Below are 15,062 nucleotides of genomic sequence, written 5' to 3' on the forward strand. Positions count from 1 at the left end.
TCAAAAGCCATGGGCTACAGCATTTCGTCATCTTTATTATAGGCCTATAATACATTCAGGACTTCATTTCCCATGATCCTCCTGTGCGTGCTTGCGTCCTACGTCATGGACACGAGGGCCAATAGGAAACCGCAGAATATGTAGTAACACGTCATTCTACTGAAGGAGAGGAACACCGGCCGGGAGTTGCACCCTCAGATTCTTCTCTCTCTCATTCTGTTTGCCCATCGGTATTTACCACCTAAATGCTGATGGGATTTGATTTATTACAATCTAATATTTTTTTACCTTCGTCTGGATTTCCAACCGGATCTGTATAAAAGGTATGGTTCTCCGTCCGATCTTCCTGCATTAAATTGATGAAAAGTGTCTAGCTAGGCCATTCTGTTTGTGTTTCCTTGGTTGTTAGTCCAGGAAAAAAGCCCACTAAAAACTGGGTTAGTCCGTTAGCTATGCTAGCCTAGCTAACATCTGTATCGTTCATTTAGCTTTCATGATCTTGTTTTATATCAAGTTAACATGATGTCGATGGCAGATTGACTTTAGAAACACTCCCGGAATTTGATAAAATTCTAACTAACTAACGTTATCTACCTAAGATTTCAATTTTTCTAGCTAACGTCAGCTAGAGCCTGTCGCTAATTAGCTTGTTAGCTTATTGCTGCTACTAGCATTCGCCTCCTTTCAGGAAGGCATCTCTACCAGGATCCTAAAATGTAATTTGTGATATCTGTCTCTAACCATTTAACTACTACAACATGCTTGTAGCTAAATGTTGGCAAATTGATCATCATTTAATTCCTAGTAATGGCCAGTAATAGCTAAGATGTGCCTGTAAATAGCATAACTAGAAGAGACCGTTTTAGTCTGTCCATGTAAGCACTCTGTTGTGTAATCAATGGATCAATACTACTTCGAGTTAAGGGTCCTGTAGGTCAGCTGTCAATCACCTGGTAGAGTTGTTTGATGCAGAAGGTTCCCCTGAATGAGAGAGTGGAGAGGTGTGTGTGTGTGTGTGTGTGTGTGTGTGTGTGTTCATTTTTGTTCATATCTGGATTAGATATCTGAAGTGAACTAAGATTTGGAACAGACAGTTCTACCTTGAAAAGTTTGTCAGAAGACCAATAAGGGGTGGTGGTCTGTTCCATAACATTACATGGAATTACATTACAAGGAAACATCACATTCCATAACTAGTGCCCTGTGTTTTGTGCAATCATGTGACATGCCTGGATTTGAACCTTTATTTAAAAGTATGTGGACACCCCTTCAAATGAGTGGATTCGGCTATTTCAGCCACACCCGTTGCTGACAGGTGTATAAAATCGAACACACAGCCATGTAATCTCCATAGACAAACATTGGCAGTAGAATGGCCTTACTGAAGAGCTCCGTGACTTTCAACGTGGCATTGTCATAGGATGCCACTTTTCCAACAAGTCAGGTCGTCAAATTTCTGCCCTGCTAGAGCTGTTCCAGTCAACTGTAGGTGCTGTTATTGTGAAGTGGAAACGTCTAGGAGCAACAACGACTCAGCCTGAAGTGGTAGGCCACACAAGCTCACAGAACGGGACCGCCGAGTGCTGAAGCGCGTAAAAATTGTCTGTCCTCGATTGTAACACTCACTACCGAGTTCCAAACTGCCTCTGGACGCAACGTCAGCACAGGAACTGTTAGTCTGGAGCTTCATGAAATGGGTTTTCCTGGCCGAGCAGCCGCACACAAGCCTAAGATCACCATGCGCAATGCCAAGCACTGGACTCTGGAGCAGTGGAAACACGTTCTCTGGAGTGATGAATCACGCTTCACCATCTGGCAGTCCGACGGACGAACCTGGGCTTGGTGGATGCCAGGAGAACGCTACCTGCTAGTGCCAACTGTAAAGTTTGATGGAGGAGGAATAATGGTCTGGGGATGTTTTTCATGGTTTGGGCTAGGCCCCTTACTTCCAGTGAAGTGAAATCTTAACACTACAGCATACAATGACATTCTAGACGATTCTGTGCTTCCAACTTTGTGGCAACGGTTTGGGGAAGGCCCTTTCCTGTTTCAGCATGACAATGCCCCCGTGCACAAAGCGAAGTCCATACAGAAATGGTTGGTTGGGATCGGTATGGAAGAACTTGACTGGCCTGCACAGAGCCCTGACCTTAACCCCATCTAACACCTTTGGGATGAATTGTAACACAGACTGCAAGGCATGCCTAATTGCCCGACCTCACTAATGCTCTTGTGGCTGAATGGAAGTCCTGTGTGGCTCAGTTGGTAGAGCATGGCAATTGCAACGCCAGGGTTGTGGGTTCGATTCCCATGTGGGGACCAGTACGAGTGAAAATGTATGCACTCACTACTGTAAGTCACTCTGGATAAGAGCGTCAGCTAAATGACTAAAATGTAAAGTCCCCGCTGAAATGTTCCAACATCTAGTGGCAAGCCTTCCCAGAAGAGGTAAGGCTGTTATAGCAGCAAAGGGGGGACCAACTCCATATTAATGCCAATGATTTTGGAATGAGATGTTTGACGAGCAGGTGTCCACATACTGTTGGTCATGTAGTGTATATTTTCCGTAAGAAAAAATATTGTATATTCAGCTGTTTGAAGCTTGTGTACAAAACCGAAAGTAAAAGATGCAAAAAACGAAACTCAAGAACATGAAGCATAGAAGTAGCACACATAGAACAGATCTACTGCTTCTTAGACTTGCTTTCAATGGGAATGACAGATCTATAACTCACATTTCTATGTGAATTTGGTAGGGTCACCGAAAAAGCTTTGCAGCTTTTAATGCTTTTCCATCAAACTCAAACTCTCCCCTTTTTATTTTTATGTCAGATGTTCCAACACCATCCTCAGACAATTGATTTTTATTTTTGGTGTAATTCACATTTTTGGACAAGGTCCGATAGAATCTTGCTCTGTCACATGATCGTTCAAAACACAGGGCCCTATACTTAAGTTATGTCTTGACTAACATATGTTTGGACTTCCAAGGCTATAGAACTCTAAGACATCTGGTTACTGCTGTTCATACCTACTGAAGCATATAAGCCCAAGTGTCACTCGTCCCTGAAATAGTACATAGTTGAAATTGGTACGATTCAAAAATAGCTCAGGGATTCCTATTCAGCTTAAGTATTAAAACATGCCAAACAGGTTTTGATGACTAACATCATCGTCATTGATATTCCACACAGGCCTTACCTTACCTACGTAGGAACTGATAACAAAGCAGTGAAAAGCGAGAGTAGCTCACACCAAACTCCAGACTCAAACAGCTCTCGGAGAAGCTAAGACAGACTACCTGTCCTTAGCTAGAGCTAGTTTAGCCATCGAACTAACTTATCTCCATATTTATTTATTTATTTTATTTAACCAGACGAGTTTATTAAGAATCTCTCTTCACTTTCTTTCCCATTGAAGTTGCCATGGCGACATACCAGGAGTTTATCCAACAGAATGAGGATCGGGACGGGGTGCGTTTTAGCTGGAACCTGTGGCCCTCGAGCAGGCTGGAGGCTACCCGGCTGGTAGTGCCTGTCTCCTGCCTCTTCACCCCACTCAAGGAGAGGCCAGACCTGCCACCGGTGCAGTACGAACCGGTCCTCTGTAGCAGGGCCAACTGCAAGGCCGTACTAAACCCGCTATGGTGAGTATTTGAGTAGTGGAGGTGAATGTTGTTGTTTTAGATGAGTGAGTGTTTTAATGGTTGCTTGTTGAGTGTTTGCTTTGTTTACGTTTTACAAGCACTTAACTAAAAGCTAACCTATGTCCAACGACTTATATGGCATCTCTTAGTTTTCAGCTTCATCATTTATTCTTCTGAGTATTTACATTTAGGGTAACGGGAAGAGGAGGAGAGGAAAGGAATGTGTCATCAAGAGAATGGGTGTCCATAGTCAACAACATTTTTAATATCATTAGGAATGATTTGGTGTAGCTATATCACTCAGGGACAGGTGTGGTGGATCAACCCTAACCACACCTAAACAATCCAATGTACATACGCTCTAGAAGCGCTAAAATCCCTAGGCTAGGTTAGGCTAGGTGGCAGGTTTGTTTGACCGTACGTTATGTCCTGTATCTAAGTAGCTCTTTCTTTTCCCCCTTTGTAGCCAAGTTGACTTCAGAGCCAAAATATGGGCGTGCAACTTCTGCTTCCAAAGAAACCCAGTGAGTACGCCACAATGGAATAAACTGAGCTGTAGGGATAATAGGTTATATTCCACCATAGAATACCATAGCCATATCTGTAGGTAGCCTGCCTACAATCCTGTGTTATAATAGTAATATTCCACAAAGGAACACAGCTGATGGTAATAGTAATATATTCAATGTGCCATCCAGAACAGGCATATCTTTAGTGGCCCATCCACATTCCTTTATCAGGTGAAGCTGTTAGCTAACCGGTTTTGTCTTCCTGTTCCCTCTTTCACAGTTCCCCCCATCATACGCCGGCATATCAGACGTTAACCAGCCGGCTGAGCTCATGCCACAGTTCTCAACCATTGAGTACATAGTGCAGGTAAACACATACAGTACTACATAGAAATCACTGTCCTCTGAACTCTGAACTTGGTAATGTACACATAGACACTATGTACTGTACACATAGACACACGCCTGACTTTGTAGTTGTACGTCTCGACCCGCAAAATTGCTTCATCAAATATGAATGTTTCTTTAATCCTCAAGTTGAGTTACCACAGCCACAAAGAATGTATCTTGTATCATCACGTGACATTACCATCACTTTTAAGTTCATGATTGCTTTAGACATTCTTCGTCTTTGCTGTTGTATTGTAATGGTTGTCAATTTACAAAGTGACATCGGGTTACAAAAGTCACTTGACCAAAGTGTGTCATGTGACACCTTCCAAACATGGAAGAACTCAAAACACTGCAACATAGAAAAACCATATAAACTCAAAACTAAAGACCCAGCACTTTTTTTTTCTGTAAAATAACCTCTCCAATCCTGTCTTTGCCACCAATGTAGCGCGGCCCCCCGACCCCGCTCATATTCCTGTACGTGGTGGACACGTGTTTGGAGGAGGAGGACCTGCAGGCCCTGAAGGAGTCCCTGCAGATGTCCCTGTCCCTGCTGCCCCCCAACGCCCTGGTGGGCCTCATCACCTTCGGACGCATGGTGCAGGTCCATGAGCTGAGCTGCGAGGGCATTGCAAAGAGCTATGTGTTCAGAGGAACCAAGGAGCTTTCCTCCAAACAGATCCAGGTTAGTTAGTCAGTAACTGCTACATATGGGAAGGCAAGTAGACTTGAAAATGTATTAATTAGTTTTGGGAAAAGGTCTGGATTAGTTGTACTAAGATGACTGCAGGCTACATTTATGACGACAACTGTGGGCCACATTAAATCTTTCATGGACCGCATTTGGCCCGAGGGCCGTATGTTTGAGACCCCTGATCTAGGTCATAGTCTGCTTTGTCCATAGAAATGCAATAGGGTCTTTGTTGTGGTTGTTTGTCATACGATCATGTCTAGGTGTCCTTGTATCAATGGGAAATGAAATGACAATGAAACCGTAGAATGGGACAGGATACATGTCAAAGACAGCCAGGTGTCACCAGATAGAATAAGAAGATATTATTGACTCTGTTTGGGATGGTTCTGAATGACATAGAATGGGTCTATGCCACTACAGGGGTAGTGTTTCATACAAAAAAAAAGGCCTATACAGTCGACAGTGGACAGTGAAAACTCCCTTAGGCTGTCATGTAATATTCCAAATCATTGTCAGGCACTCAGAAATAGAGTCTTGTATAGAATATTGTGTACAGTCAAAGAGTGTTAGGCCTATATAGAATACAGTCAAGAGACAGTGGCCAGGACAAGATAACTCTCTTAGGCTGCTATGCAATATTCCACAATACCATTGTGGAAAGTCCTTGAGAGCTCATAGCTATATTTCTCTCTTTCAGGAGATGCTAGGCCTGACCAATCCAGCAGCATCAGGGCCTCAGGGTCGTCCCGTGGCCCCTCAGGATCCAGCCGCCACCTGTAGGTTCCTGCAGCCGGTCCATAAGGTAGACATGAACCTGACAGACCTGTTGGGAGAGCTGCAGAGAGACCCCTGGCCTGTACCACAGGGGAAGAGACCACTGCGGTCTACTGGGATAGCACTGTCCATCGCTGTGGGCCTGCTGGAGGTAATAACACTTACACACACACACACACACACACACACACACACACACACTCTTACAGAAAAACACACACACACACAGTCCTATGTACACATTTTGTGCGGTATACAAATAACCTGTTTCTATGTACTCAGCATACACGTACACAACTGACCTTCAAGACTGAACTGAACCTTACCCTCTCTGACATGTCACAGGTTTCAACTAACCTTTCATACACTTTCTCTCTCTCTCACACACACTGACATTATCTCTTCACTTATGTCTGCCAATAGTACCACTCCTGCTTCCTTAGGTCAAAGGTCAGCTTCTTTCTTTTTACCTTATTGCTCTCTCCCTCTCCGCTATCCTCTCTTCCTCTCTCTAGTATTCTACTGTAGCATAACTAACGTACTGTACATACGTGTTAGAACAGCTATGTTCCCTACTGTCCTGTCCTCTGGTGCTGATATCTACTGATAATATAATGATTAGAGAAAAGACTTGGGCCCGGTTTCCTAAAAGCATCTTAAGGCTAAGTTAATCGATTTGATGGTTCTAATGATGAACTTAGCCTTACGATGCTTTTGGGAAACTGGGCCCTGGTCTGTATGGTAACATAATTGGATTGAGTTTCTTGAAGGAATACCGGTAGTTTGGTGAATCCTTACCGTGACTGAGGGAGCATTTGCATACAATTTCACAATCAAATCACTTAGGCTAAAACACAGTAGCATGCTATGTCACTGTAATGGGGATATTTAAGATTAATAAAGCTCATATTCAGTTAAGAGTAATTAACACAATACTTAGCATGTGTTTTCCTTTATGTAATACAAATGATTTCCAGTGTTCTATTTGGGACAGTCATTGATGGTCACTAGACTTGATAGTGAATGTTCTGGATTGTTCTCATATCTGTTGATGGTGATGCCAGACTGGAGGTACAAGGACATAGGACACTGATTGTTAAGTTCTGTGATTCTGTAGCAGCTGATGTTGTGACTTCCTACAAGCCTCTCGTGGGTGTTAACAGAACAGTGGTGCTGTGAGATTAGAATGGAAGGGGGCTGCGTAGAGAAGGCCAGTTAGGCATTTTCTCTGCTTCTGTGCTGGAGGTGTCTCCCTGTTGCAACTTGTAAAACCGAAGTGATTTAGATTGCTGTTATCAACGATTGCTATCCTTTTTGTTCAGCTGGAAATTCCTGCTACAGTCAGTTATAGCACACTACAGTTAAATCAGACTACAATAGCCTAATGGCAGCTTCTGTGTTGGCAGTCATATCTCAATCAGAAATACCATATTTATGGTTTAATTAATACAATTATATAAATAAAGTCTTACTTAAAAGACATTGAATATCATACTGACCATAGCCACCATCTGTCCACCCCCAGGGTACGTTCCCCAACACAGGGGCCCGTGTGATGATGTTCACGGGCGGACCCCCCACCCAGGGCCCCGGTATGGTGGTGGGAGACGAACTCAAGATCCCCATCCGCTCCTGGCATGACATCACCAAGGACAACGCACGCCATCTGAAGAAAGCCACCAAGGTCAGTACAAGAATAATAGAATGAATAGCATAGAATACAATAGACACTGTGAAAAAGCCAACTTGTATGTGGGTTGGTTATATGTTGTAAAAGTAGTCGTTTTGTAGCTGTTTGTCCTGAGTGGGATAGTTTTAAAGCTGGAATCCTTAATGGGGAAACTGCCACGTTTGTTTAGGATATTACAACAACAATGAAGTTACTGGAAACAGCCAACACGGCTTTTTCTCCTTGGACATCATTGCACGCGCCATTGAAGAGCACAGTATGTGGTGCTATTCACAGGAGGCTGGTGGCACCTTCATTGGGGAGGACCAGCTTGTGGTAATGACTGGAGCAGAATAAGTGGAATGGTATGAAATACATCAAACATATGGTTTCCATTTGCTCCGTTCCAGCCATTATTATGAGCCGTCCTCCCCTCAGCAGCCTCCTCTGGTGCAATTTTCTTTACCATGCTGCGCGAAGCTCCTTAGCTCGGCAACAAAAACAATAACGGTGCTGGGCCGGCTAGTGGCACTGTTTCCCACTACTGCGGATTCCATCCTTAAGAGTACGCTAGTTTTTAGAGCTAAGATAGATGAAACAACTTTAAGCGATTTTATCTTAATATAGTTTAGCTTAATTATTTTCTTTCACTCATGTCAAGCTCTCACGATGTGTCAGATATTTCGCTCAAGTTTGCGCTCTCTTCTCTCTTCATACCTCTTCTGTTGAGGTATGTTCATGGACACCAATGCTCCAAAGGGTTCTCAAGGTGTTACACAGCACTGTTTGTATATGTTGCAAACTGTTCCCTTGGTTGTGTTATTCAGTACTACGAAGCTTTGGCGAACCGTGCGGCAGTGAACGGCCACAGTATTGACATCTACGCCTGTGCCCTGGATCAGACCGGGCTGCTGGAGATGAAATGTTTATCCAACCTCACTGGGTTAGTACCAATCTACACATGTCATTCATATATTATATATTATATATATATATGCTGCATTTACACAGGCAGCCCAATTCTAATGAATTGGTCTTTTGACCAATCACGTCAAATCTTTTCACATCAGATCTTTTTCAGATCTGATTGGTCAAAAGACCAGTTAGTGAAACAAATATCAGAATTGGGCTGCCTGTCTAAACGCAGCCATAGTCCCTTAGCGTGTCATAATGACATATCTACTACGGTCCTTTCCTTAGTCTACTATACATCCCCATCTACCTACAACTGACCTATATCCTGTCTTCACCTGATATTCATTGTTGTGCTGATTACCTCATCTCCCTGGTGATTGACAGCTGTCTACTGAATATTTTATTATATCTGAATAAGAAGTTATTTATCTTTGTACAATTCCTCTACATTCCATAGAATGATTTTTCCAGAGACTTCATCCTCACTAGCTCAAATTGAAGTTTTGTTTGTATTTATATTAGATTTACCGTATCTACTGTAAAAGAAAAAGTCTGCTTTGCTTTTTGATTTATTCCGCTTTACTTTTGGAATTATGCAGCTAAATATTCATGTTTTCTTCCTGGTTTCCCTCCTCTCAGAGGTCACATAGCGATGGGCGACTCCTTCAACACCTCTTTGTTCAAGCAGACCTTCCAGAGGGTCTTCAGTAAGGACTACAACGGAGAGTTCCGCATGGCCTTCGGCGGCACGCTGGAAGTCAAGACGTCCAGGGAGCTGAAGGTATCAGGGGCCATCGGGCCCTGTGTCTCCCTCAACGCTAAGGGACCTTGTATATCAGAGAACGTGAGTCTTTCAGGCCCATACAGAATCCAAATAGGGTTACAAAATTCCAGAAACTGTCCCTAAAATTCCCAGGTTTTCCAGAATTTCAGAAACGTTTGCGGAATTTTGAAACCCGTTATTCGAATAGCTTTTTTCCCCTCTGGAAGTGAATTGGGAAGAAGTTTTCAATTGACTTCAATGGCCCTTTGTCTCTGTTACAGGAGGTGGGGGTTGGAGGAACAACCCAGTGGAAAATCTGCAGTCTCAGTCCCTCCACTACGTTGGCCATGTACTTCGAGGTCGTCAATCAGGTAAACACACTCCCTTTGATCAAATACATCGAATTTGTTCCTCGTTTTATTCTTACTCAAAGTAGTCATTGATTTGGGTCGACCATATCAATGTAATGTGACAATTCATTATTCTCAACTCAGTGATTACTTAGGACATAGTTTTTAGTATTCAAACAGGATGTTTAGCCATATTAAATGTACTCCTATCCTTACTATTGTAGTTATGTTCTCTGTGTAGCACAACGCCCCCATCCCTCAGGGTGGTAGAGGAGCGGTCCAGTTTGTCACCCAGTACCAACACTCCAACACCCAGAAGAGGATCAGGGTCACCACCGTCGCCAGGAAGTAAGTCTTCTCTCGCTTTGAAACAGTAAACAGGAGGTGGGTTTGCAGAACTGCTACATCTTTCTTGACGAAAGTGTGACTGAACTGACAGCCCTTACGTATATGCAAGAGTCTGCGTTTTGTACACGTTGCATTTCTCACATTGTCCTTAAGCAGTGAGTTACCACAAAGTCAATATTGGCTGTACAAAGGAGGATGTCGACATTCGCCCTATCCTGTTAAATGACTGGAAGTGTATGTGTAGCCTACATTTGTGCTGACACACAGGTGCGTCAGTCTTGCCCTTCCCCTAACCTGCTCTCTCCCTCTTTCTCCCTCCACCCAGTTGGGCCGACGCCCAGTCCCAAATCCAGCACATCGAGTCGTCCTTCGACCAGGAGGCGTCTGCAGTCATCATGGCCAGGCTGGGCGTGTTCAGGGCCGAGTCGGAGGAGGGGCCGGACGTCCTGCGCTGGCTGGACAGACAGCTCATTCGCCTGGTGAGTGACAGCTAGGCTGACCAATGTGTGACAGGCTGTCTGTTATGTCATTGGGCATCGGTCCCACCTTGGCTATTTCAAGAGAGTAGCCTGTTGTTCTTCACATAGCTGAATGTACGTAGGAGTTGTTGGTGATTGTGGATAGAAGAATCCTTTGTATTCTTGTGTCTCTTTGCTCTTATTCATGGGAGAAGAATGTAGAATGGAGTCGTCTGGAATGTGTAGCAGGATGACGTCAATACTAATTTATTGACAGCTTATATCCCTCTATGACGTTTCGGAAGTTGTTATATAACTAAACTAATATAATATAACACTACTTAACTTAAGTCTTAAGGTATGTATTAATGCCTTAGTTCAAGACGATAACATTTGTCTTGTCTCCTTGGTTACAGTGTCAGAAATTCGGTCAGTTCAACAAAGATGACCCCACCTCCTTCAAGCTCTCGGAGTCCCTCTCACTCTACCCACAGGTAAGACTGACACTTAGTGGTACATTCTGGAACTACATGAGCTATTCAATAAAAGACTGACACCAGGTGGTACACTCTGGAATTACACGAGCTATTCAATAAAAGCCTTTCAATACAAATCCTTTTAATAGAGTAGAACTGGAATAGATTTAACTAGCTTGTCGAGATCTGAATCCTTACTTGATTATATACATGCTTACCTATAACTTTAGCAAAAAAACAAGATATTTATGTCAAATGGTATATATGTACATGAAAAACTAGTCAAGGGCTGTATCCTAACACCACCCAGCACAGAAGCAGAGAAAAATGTCTAATTGGACCTTCTCTGAGAAGGCCCTTGTATGCTAATCAGCAGACAACTTTCAACACCAGCCAGAGGCCAGAGGCTTGTATGACGTTGAAACAAAAGGCAGTGTTACCGTGTAGCTCAGTTGGTAGAGAATGGCGTTTGCAACGCCAGGGTTGTGGGTTCGTTTCCCACTAAATATTCCCATTACACAGATACTCAGAACTTTCACTTAGCCTAGTTGACGTCAATGGGATATGTACATGAACATTTGATGATGCTAGAAGCAATATCCCAAATATCTACAAATATTTTTGGGGATCTCAAAAAAAGCATATTTGATTGTAATCATTATAATAACTCCTCCCTCCTCCCTCTAGTTTATGTTCCACCTGCGGCGGTCGCCGTTCCTGCAGGTGTTCAACAACAGTCCAGATGAATGCTCCTACTACAGACACCATTTTGTCCGCCAGGACCTGACGCAGTCTCTCATTATGATCCAACCAATCCTTTACTCCTACTCTTTCCACGGACCACCAGAGGTCAGACTCCTCTCAAATAATATGGACAGACACACTAAATCAAATCAAAATGTATTGGTCACATACACGTGTTTAGCAGATGTTATTGCGGGTGTAGCGAAATGCTTGTGCTTCTAGCTCCGACAGTGCAGTAATATCTAACAATTTCACAACATATACCCAATACAAACAAATCTAAGTAAGGAATGGAATTAAGAATATATACATATATGGACAAGCGATGTCAGACCGGCATGGACTAAGATACAGTAGAATATTATAGAAGTAGTATAATGACACACACTGTTTCTATATACTATATTTCTATGTACTAGCTGGCGCCGAAAGACATGGTCGCCCTGTTTCTAGCTCCTAGCCAACTCCGCAGTATTTCTTGGGGTGTTATTTCTTACTGATATTTCTTAATTTTTTTCTTTTCATTTTTGGGATTTGTGTGAATTGTTCAGTATTACTGCACTGTTGGAGCTGGAAACATAAGCATTTCGCTGCACCTGTGATATCTGCAAAATATGTGTACGCGACCAATCAATTATTTAGATATTGAATTCTAATCAAATTCCTTGTTTTCCAATCTACTATGATGTTATAAAACCGGTCCTGGCAGTATTTCTTTTTTTGTGTGTAAAGAAAATAAAAATAAGTCTAAATAGGTCACAGTTCCCGAGATCAAATTAGTTTGGTCAATTATTCACATGCTCAATGTGTTACACACTACCTTTCTCTGTAAAAATTGGATGTGAGACTTATCCTGTTGTGTCCCGTCTGTCTGTTCTACAGCCTGTTCTCCTGGACAGTGGCAGTATTCTCCCAGACCGGATCCTCCTCATGGACACCTTCTTCCAGCTGGTCATCTACCATGGAGAGGTGAGCGGTCACACAGGACAACAACAGCGCTAGTGGTCTAATGCTAGTTATTAGTAGCTGGAACACCACTACTGTGCTGTAATAATAACAATTATTCATTGTTTCCTAGCATCACAAACTAAACATCATATAGAGCATAAACAACAATGTAAATCACTAACAATATTACAACTAGAAACAACACGTGTGTATGTACCTGCATGATGTGATGGGTTTGAAGAAATGGGATACATATTTCTAGATGTGTTATGTTAATTCATTCACAATGTCTTATCATTTTCTATTCTCAACATATTATAGATTTTTCTCACAAACAACAAAAAATAGATTAGCCGACAAACAGAGCTGGCACGACTAACACCAGCACACAACATCCTACCATGACCTTAACCCCGTTGTATCTCCATCTCTCCACCAGACCATCGCCCAGTGGCGAAAGGCGGGTTACCAGGAGCAGCCGGAGTACGAGAACTTCAAACATCTACTGGTAGCACCCCTGGATGACGCCCAGGAGATCCTGCAGACCCGCTTCCCCATGCCCCGGTACATCGACACAGAGCACGGAGGGTCCCAGGCCCGCTTCCTCCTGTCCAAGGTCAACCCCTCCCAGACACACAACAACCTCTACGCCTGGGGACAGGTAATAGAACATTTCATTCATTCATTAAATCTTCAAACTGAAAACTGAGAACCAGTTTTTATGCACAATAACAGCTGTGACAAACTGGACTTGATTTGGAAATAGGTGATGTCAAGGCTGGAGTTTCATCATGGGGAATCAATTGTATTTATTTTTAAGGAATTCTAGTCTTAGAAGTGGTAGAGCTTCATGTAACATCTGTCTCTGTTCTACTGGCCATTTTGGATCTGATCCAACGGCAGAAAGCTTTACTCTAGTGTTTCACCCTACTCATCGCGTTTCTATCTCTTCTCATTCTCTAGGAGACCGGAGCCCCCATCCTCACAGACGACGTCAGTCTACAGGTCTTCATGGACCACTTGAAGAAGCTGGCCGTGTCGAGCGCCGCTTAAATTCCCCAGCCAGGGACCAAAGTGATAGCCTTGTAACCAGACGGATATGCCCACTGTTCTGTTTCACTTCACGATACGTCTGGTTTACGAGGCTACCAAAGTGAAGATTGCGAAAGGAGAGACGGATGAGAAAGAGAGACATTCCTGTATTAATATAGGGACCTAGTAACATTTCCATTCCCCACATATGGCGTATGATGGTTTAAAATCCTTTCCGGAATTTTGCATCCCTAATATTGTGATTGACATGAACTTCTCCCCCATACTGGAAAAGCCATACTGCACCTCAGTTGTAGCCTGATCCCAGATCAGTTTTTCATGCCTTGACAATGACCGTAGGAGTTGGCTTATACAGCACAAACAGATCTGGGACCAGGCATCCTCAGTTGAGACTTCTGGGGATATTTATCACAGTTCTTACATTCCCTCTCACCTGGAATAATAATAATTTGGCTAATGTTTATAATTTGTTGTGCTTGTTTGTCTGTGCTAAGGCATGCAGCTACTGTAGCAGTTTGGTCAATGATTACTGCTCGAGACACTTTAAATATTTTAATGCGCTTGATAACGTCCTATAGTTTTGTATTTTCCAAGAAAATTCCCCGAAATAATGATTAAATTAAATAATGTTCTGATGAATTTGTCGATCTATCCTTGTAGTGCTACTGTTAATCCTTGTGAATACAGAAAGACTGGAAGTTCAATGAAAAACTTTATTGTATAAAACAAAACGACAATTTCTTTCTAACACGTCTTTTACATAGTCTAATCCACTGACCACTTTTTCCACATATCTGTTTTCGCACCATCTGGCATTTTGTCCTACTTAACCCGAAACCCATCATCACTGTTCTTTCACTCGTCTACTCTAGTCTGTTCCTGATGTTAACACTTGTACTTACTGTAAAAAAGGGAACGTAATTGATTGATTTAGTCTGACTGATTGTTTCTTAATGCTATGCATATAAAGTATGTCAAGACAACCTAATTCACCAGCTGATATGTATTTTATGTGTTTCCCTCATTATTGTTTTTGTATGTGTTTCTGTGTCATAGAAATGTGTCAAATAGATCAGCAATACCAGAGAATCATTAATCCTTCCATTTCTCTGGTCTGTGTAGACGGATACCATATTCACATTTTTGGTCCCTGGCAAGCGAGCCTAGGGTGTAGCTCAGTTGGTAGAGCATGGCGTTTGCAATGCCAGGGTTGTGGGTATGATTCCCACGGGGGGCCAGTATTTAAAAAATTATAATGTATGCACTCACTAACTGTAAGTCGCTCTGGATAAGAGCGTCTGCTAAATGACGTAAATGTAAAT

At 42.7% G+C, this 15,062-nt stretch overlaps 1 protein-coding gene across 1 annotated transcript; it reads left to right on the forward strand.

Moving 5' to 3' along the window:
* The first annotated feature begins 148 nt into the window (after positions 1–148).
* sec23b (SEC23 homolog B, coat complex II component) lies at positions 149–14,728 on the forward strand. Its single transcript, XM_041838905.2, has 17 exons — positions 149–323; positions 3,421–3,646; positions 4,113–4,170; positions 4,436–4,522; positions 4,997–5,233; positions 5,940–6,167; positions 7,542–7,700; positions 8,513–8,628; positions 9,240–9,444; positions 9,645–9,734; positions 9,955–10,061; positions 10,387–10,540; positions 10,936–11,013; positions 11,683–11,844; positions 12,622–12,708; positions 13,127–13,348; positions 13,651–14,728. Exons 2-17 carry the CDS (start codon positions 3,426–3,428, stop codon positions 13,738–13,740), a joined length of 2,301 nt encoding a protein of 766 aa, XP_041694839.1. The 5' UTR covers positions 149–323; positions 3,421–3,425; the 3' UTR covers positions 13,741–14,728.
* The last annotated feature ends 334 nt before the right edge of the window (positions 14,729–15,062 follow it).

This window comes from Coregonus clupeaformis, chromosome 20 (assembly GCF_020615455.1).
Source record: "Coregonus clupeaformis isolate EN_2021a chromosome 20, ASM2061545v1, whole genome shotgun sequence".
NCBI classification, from domain to species: domain Eukaryota; kingdom Metazoa; phylum Chordata; class Actinopteri; order Salmoniformes; family Salmonidae; genus Coregonus; species Coregonus clupeaformis.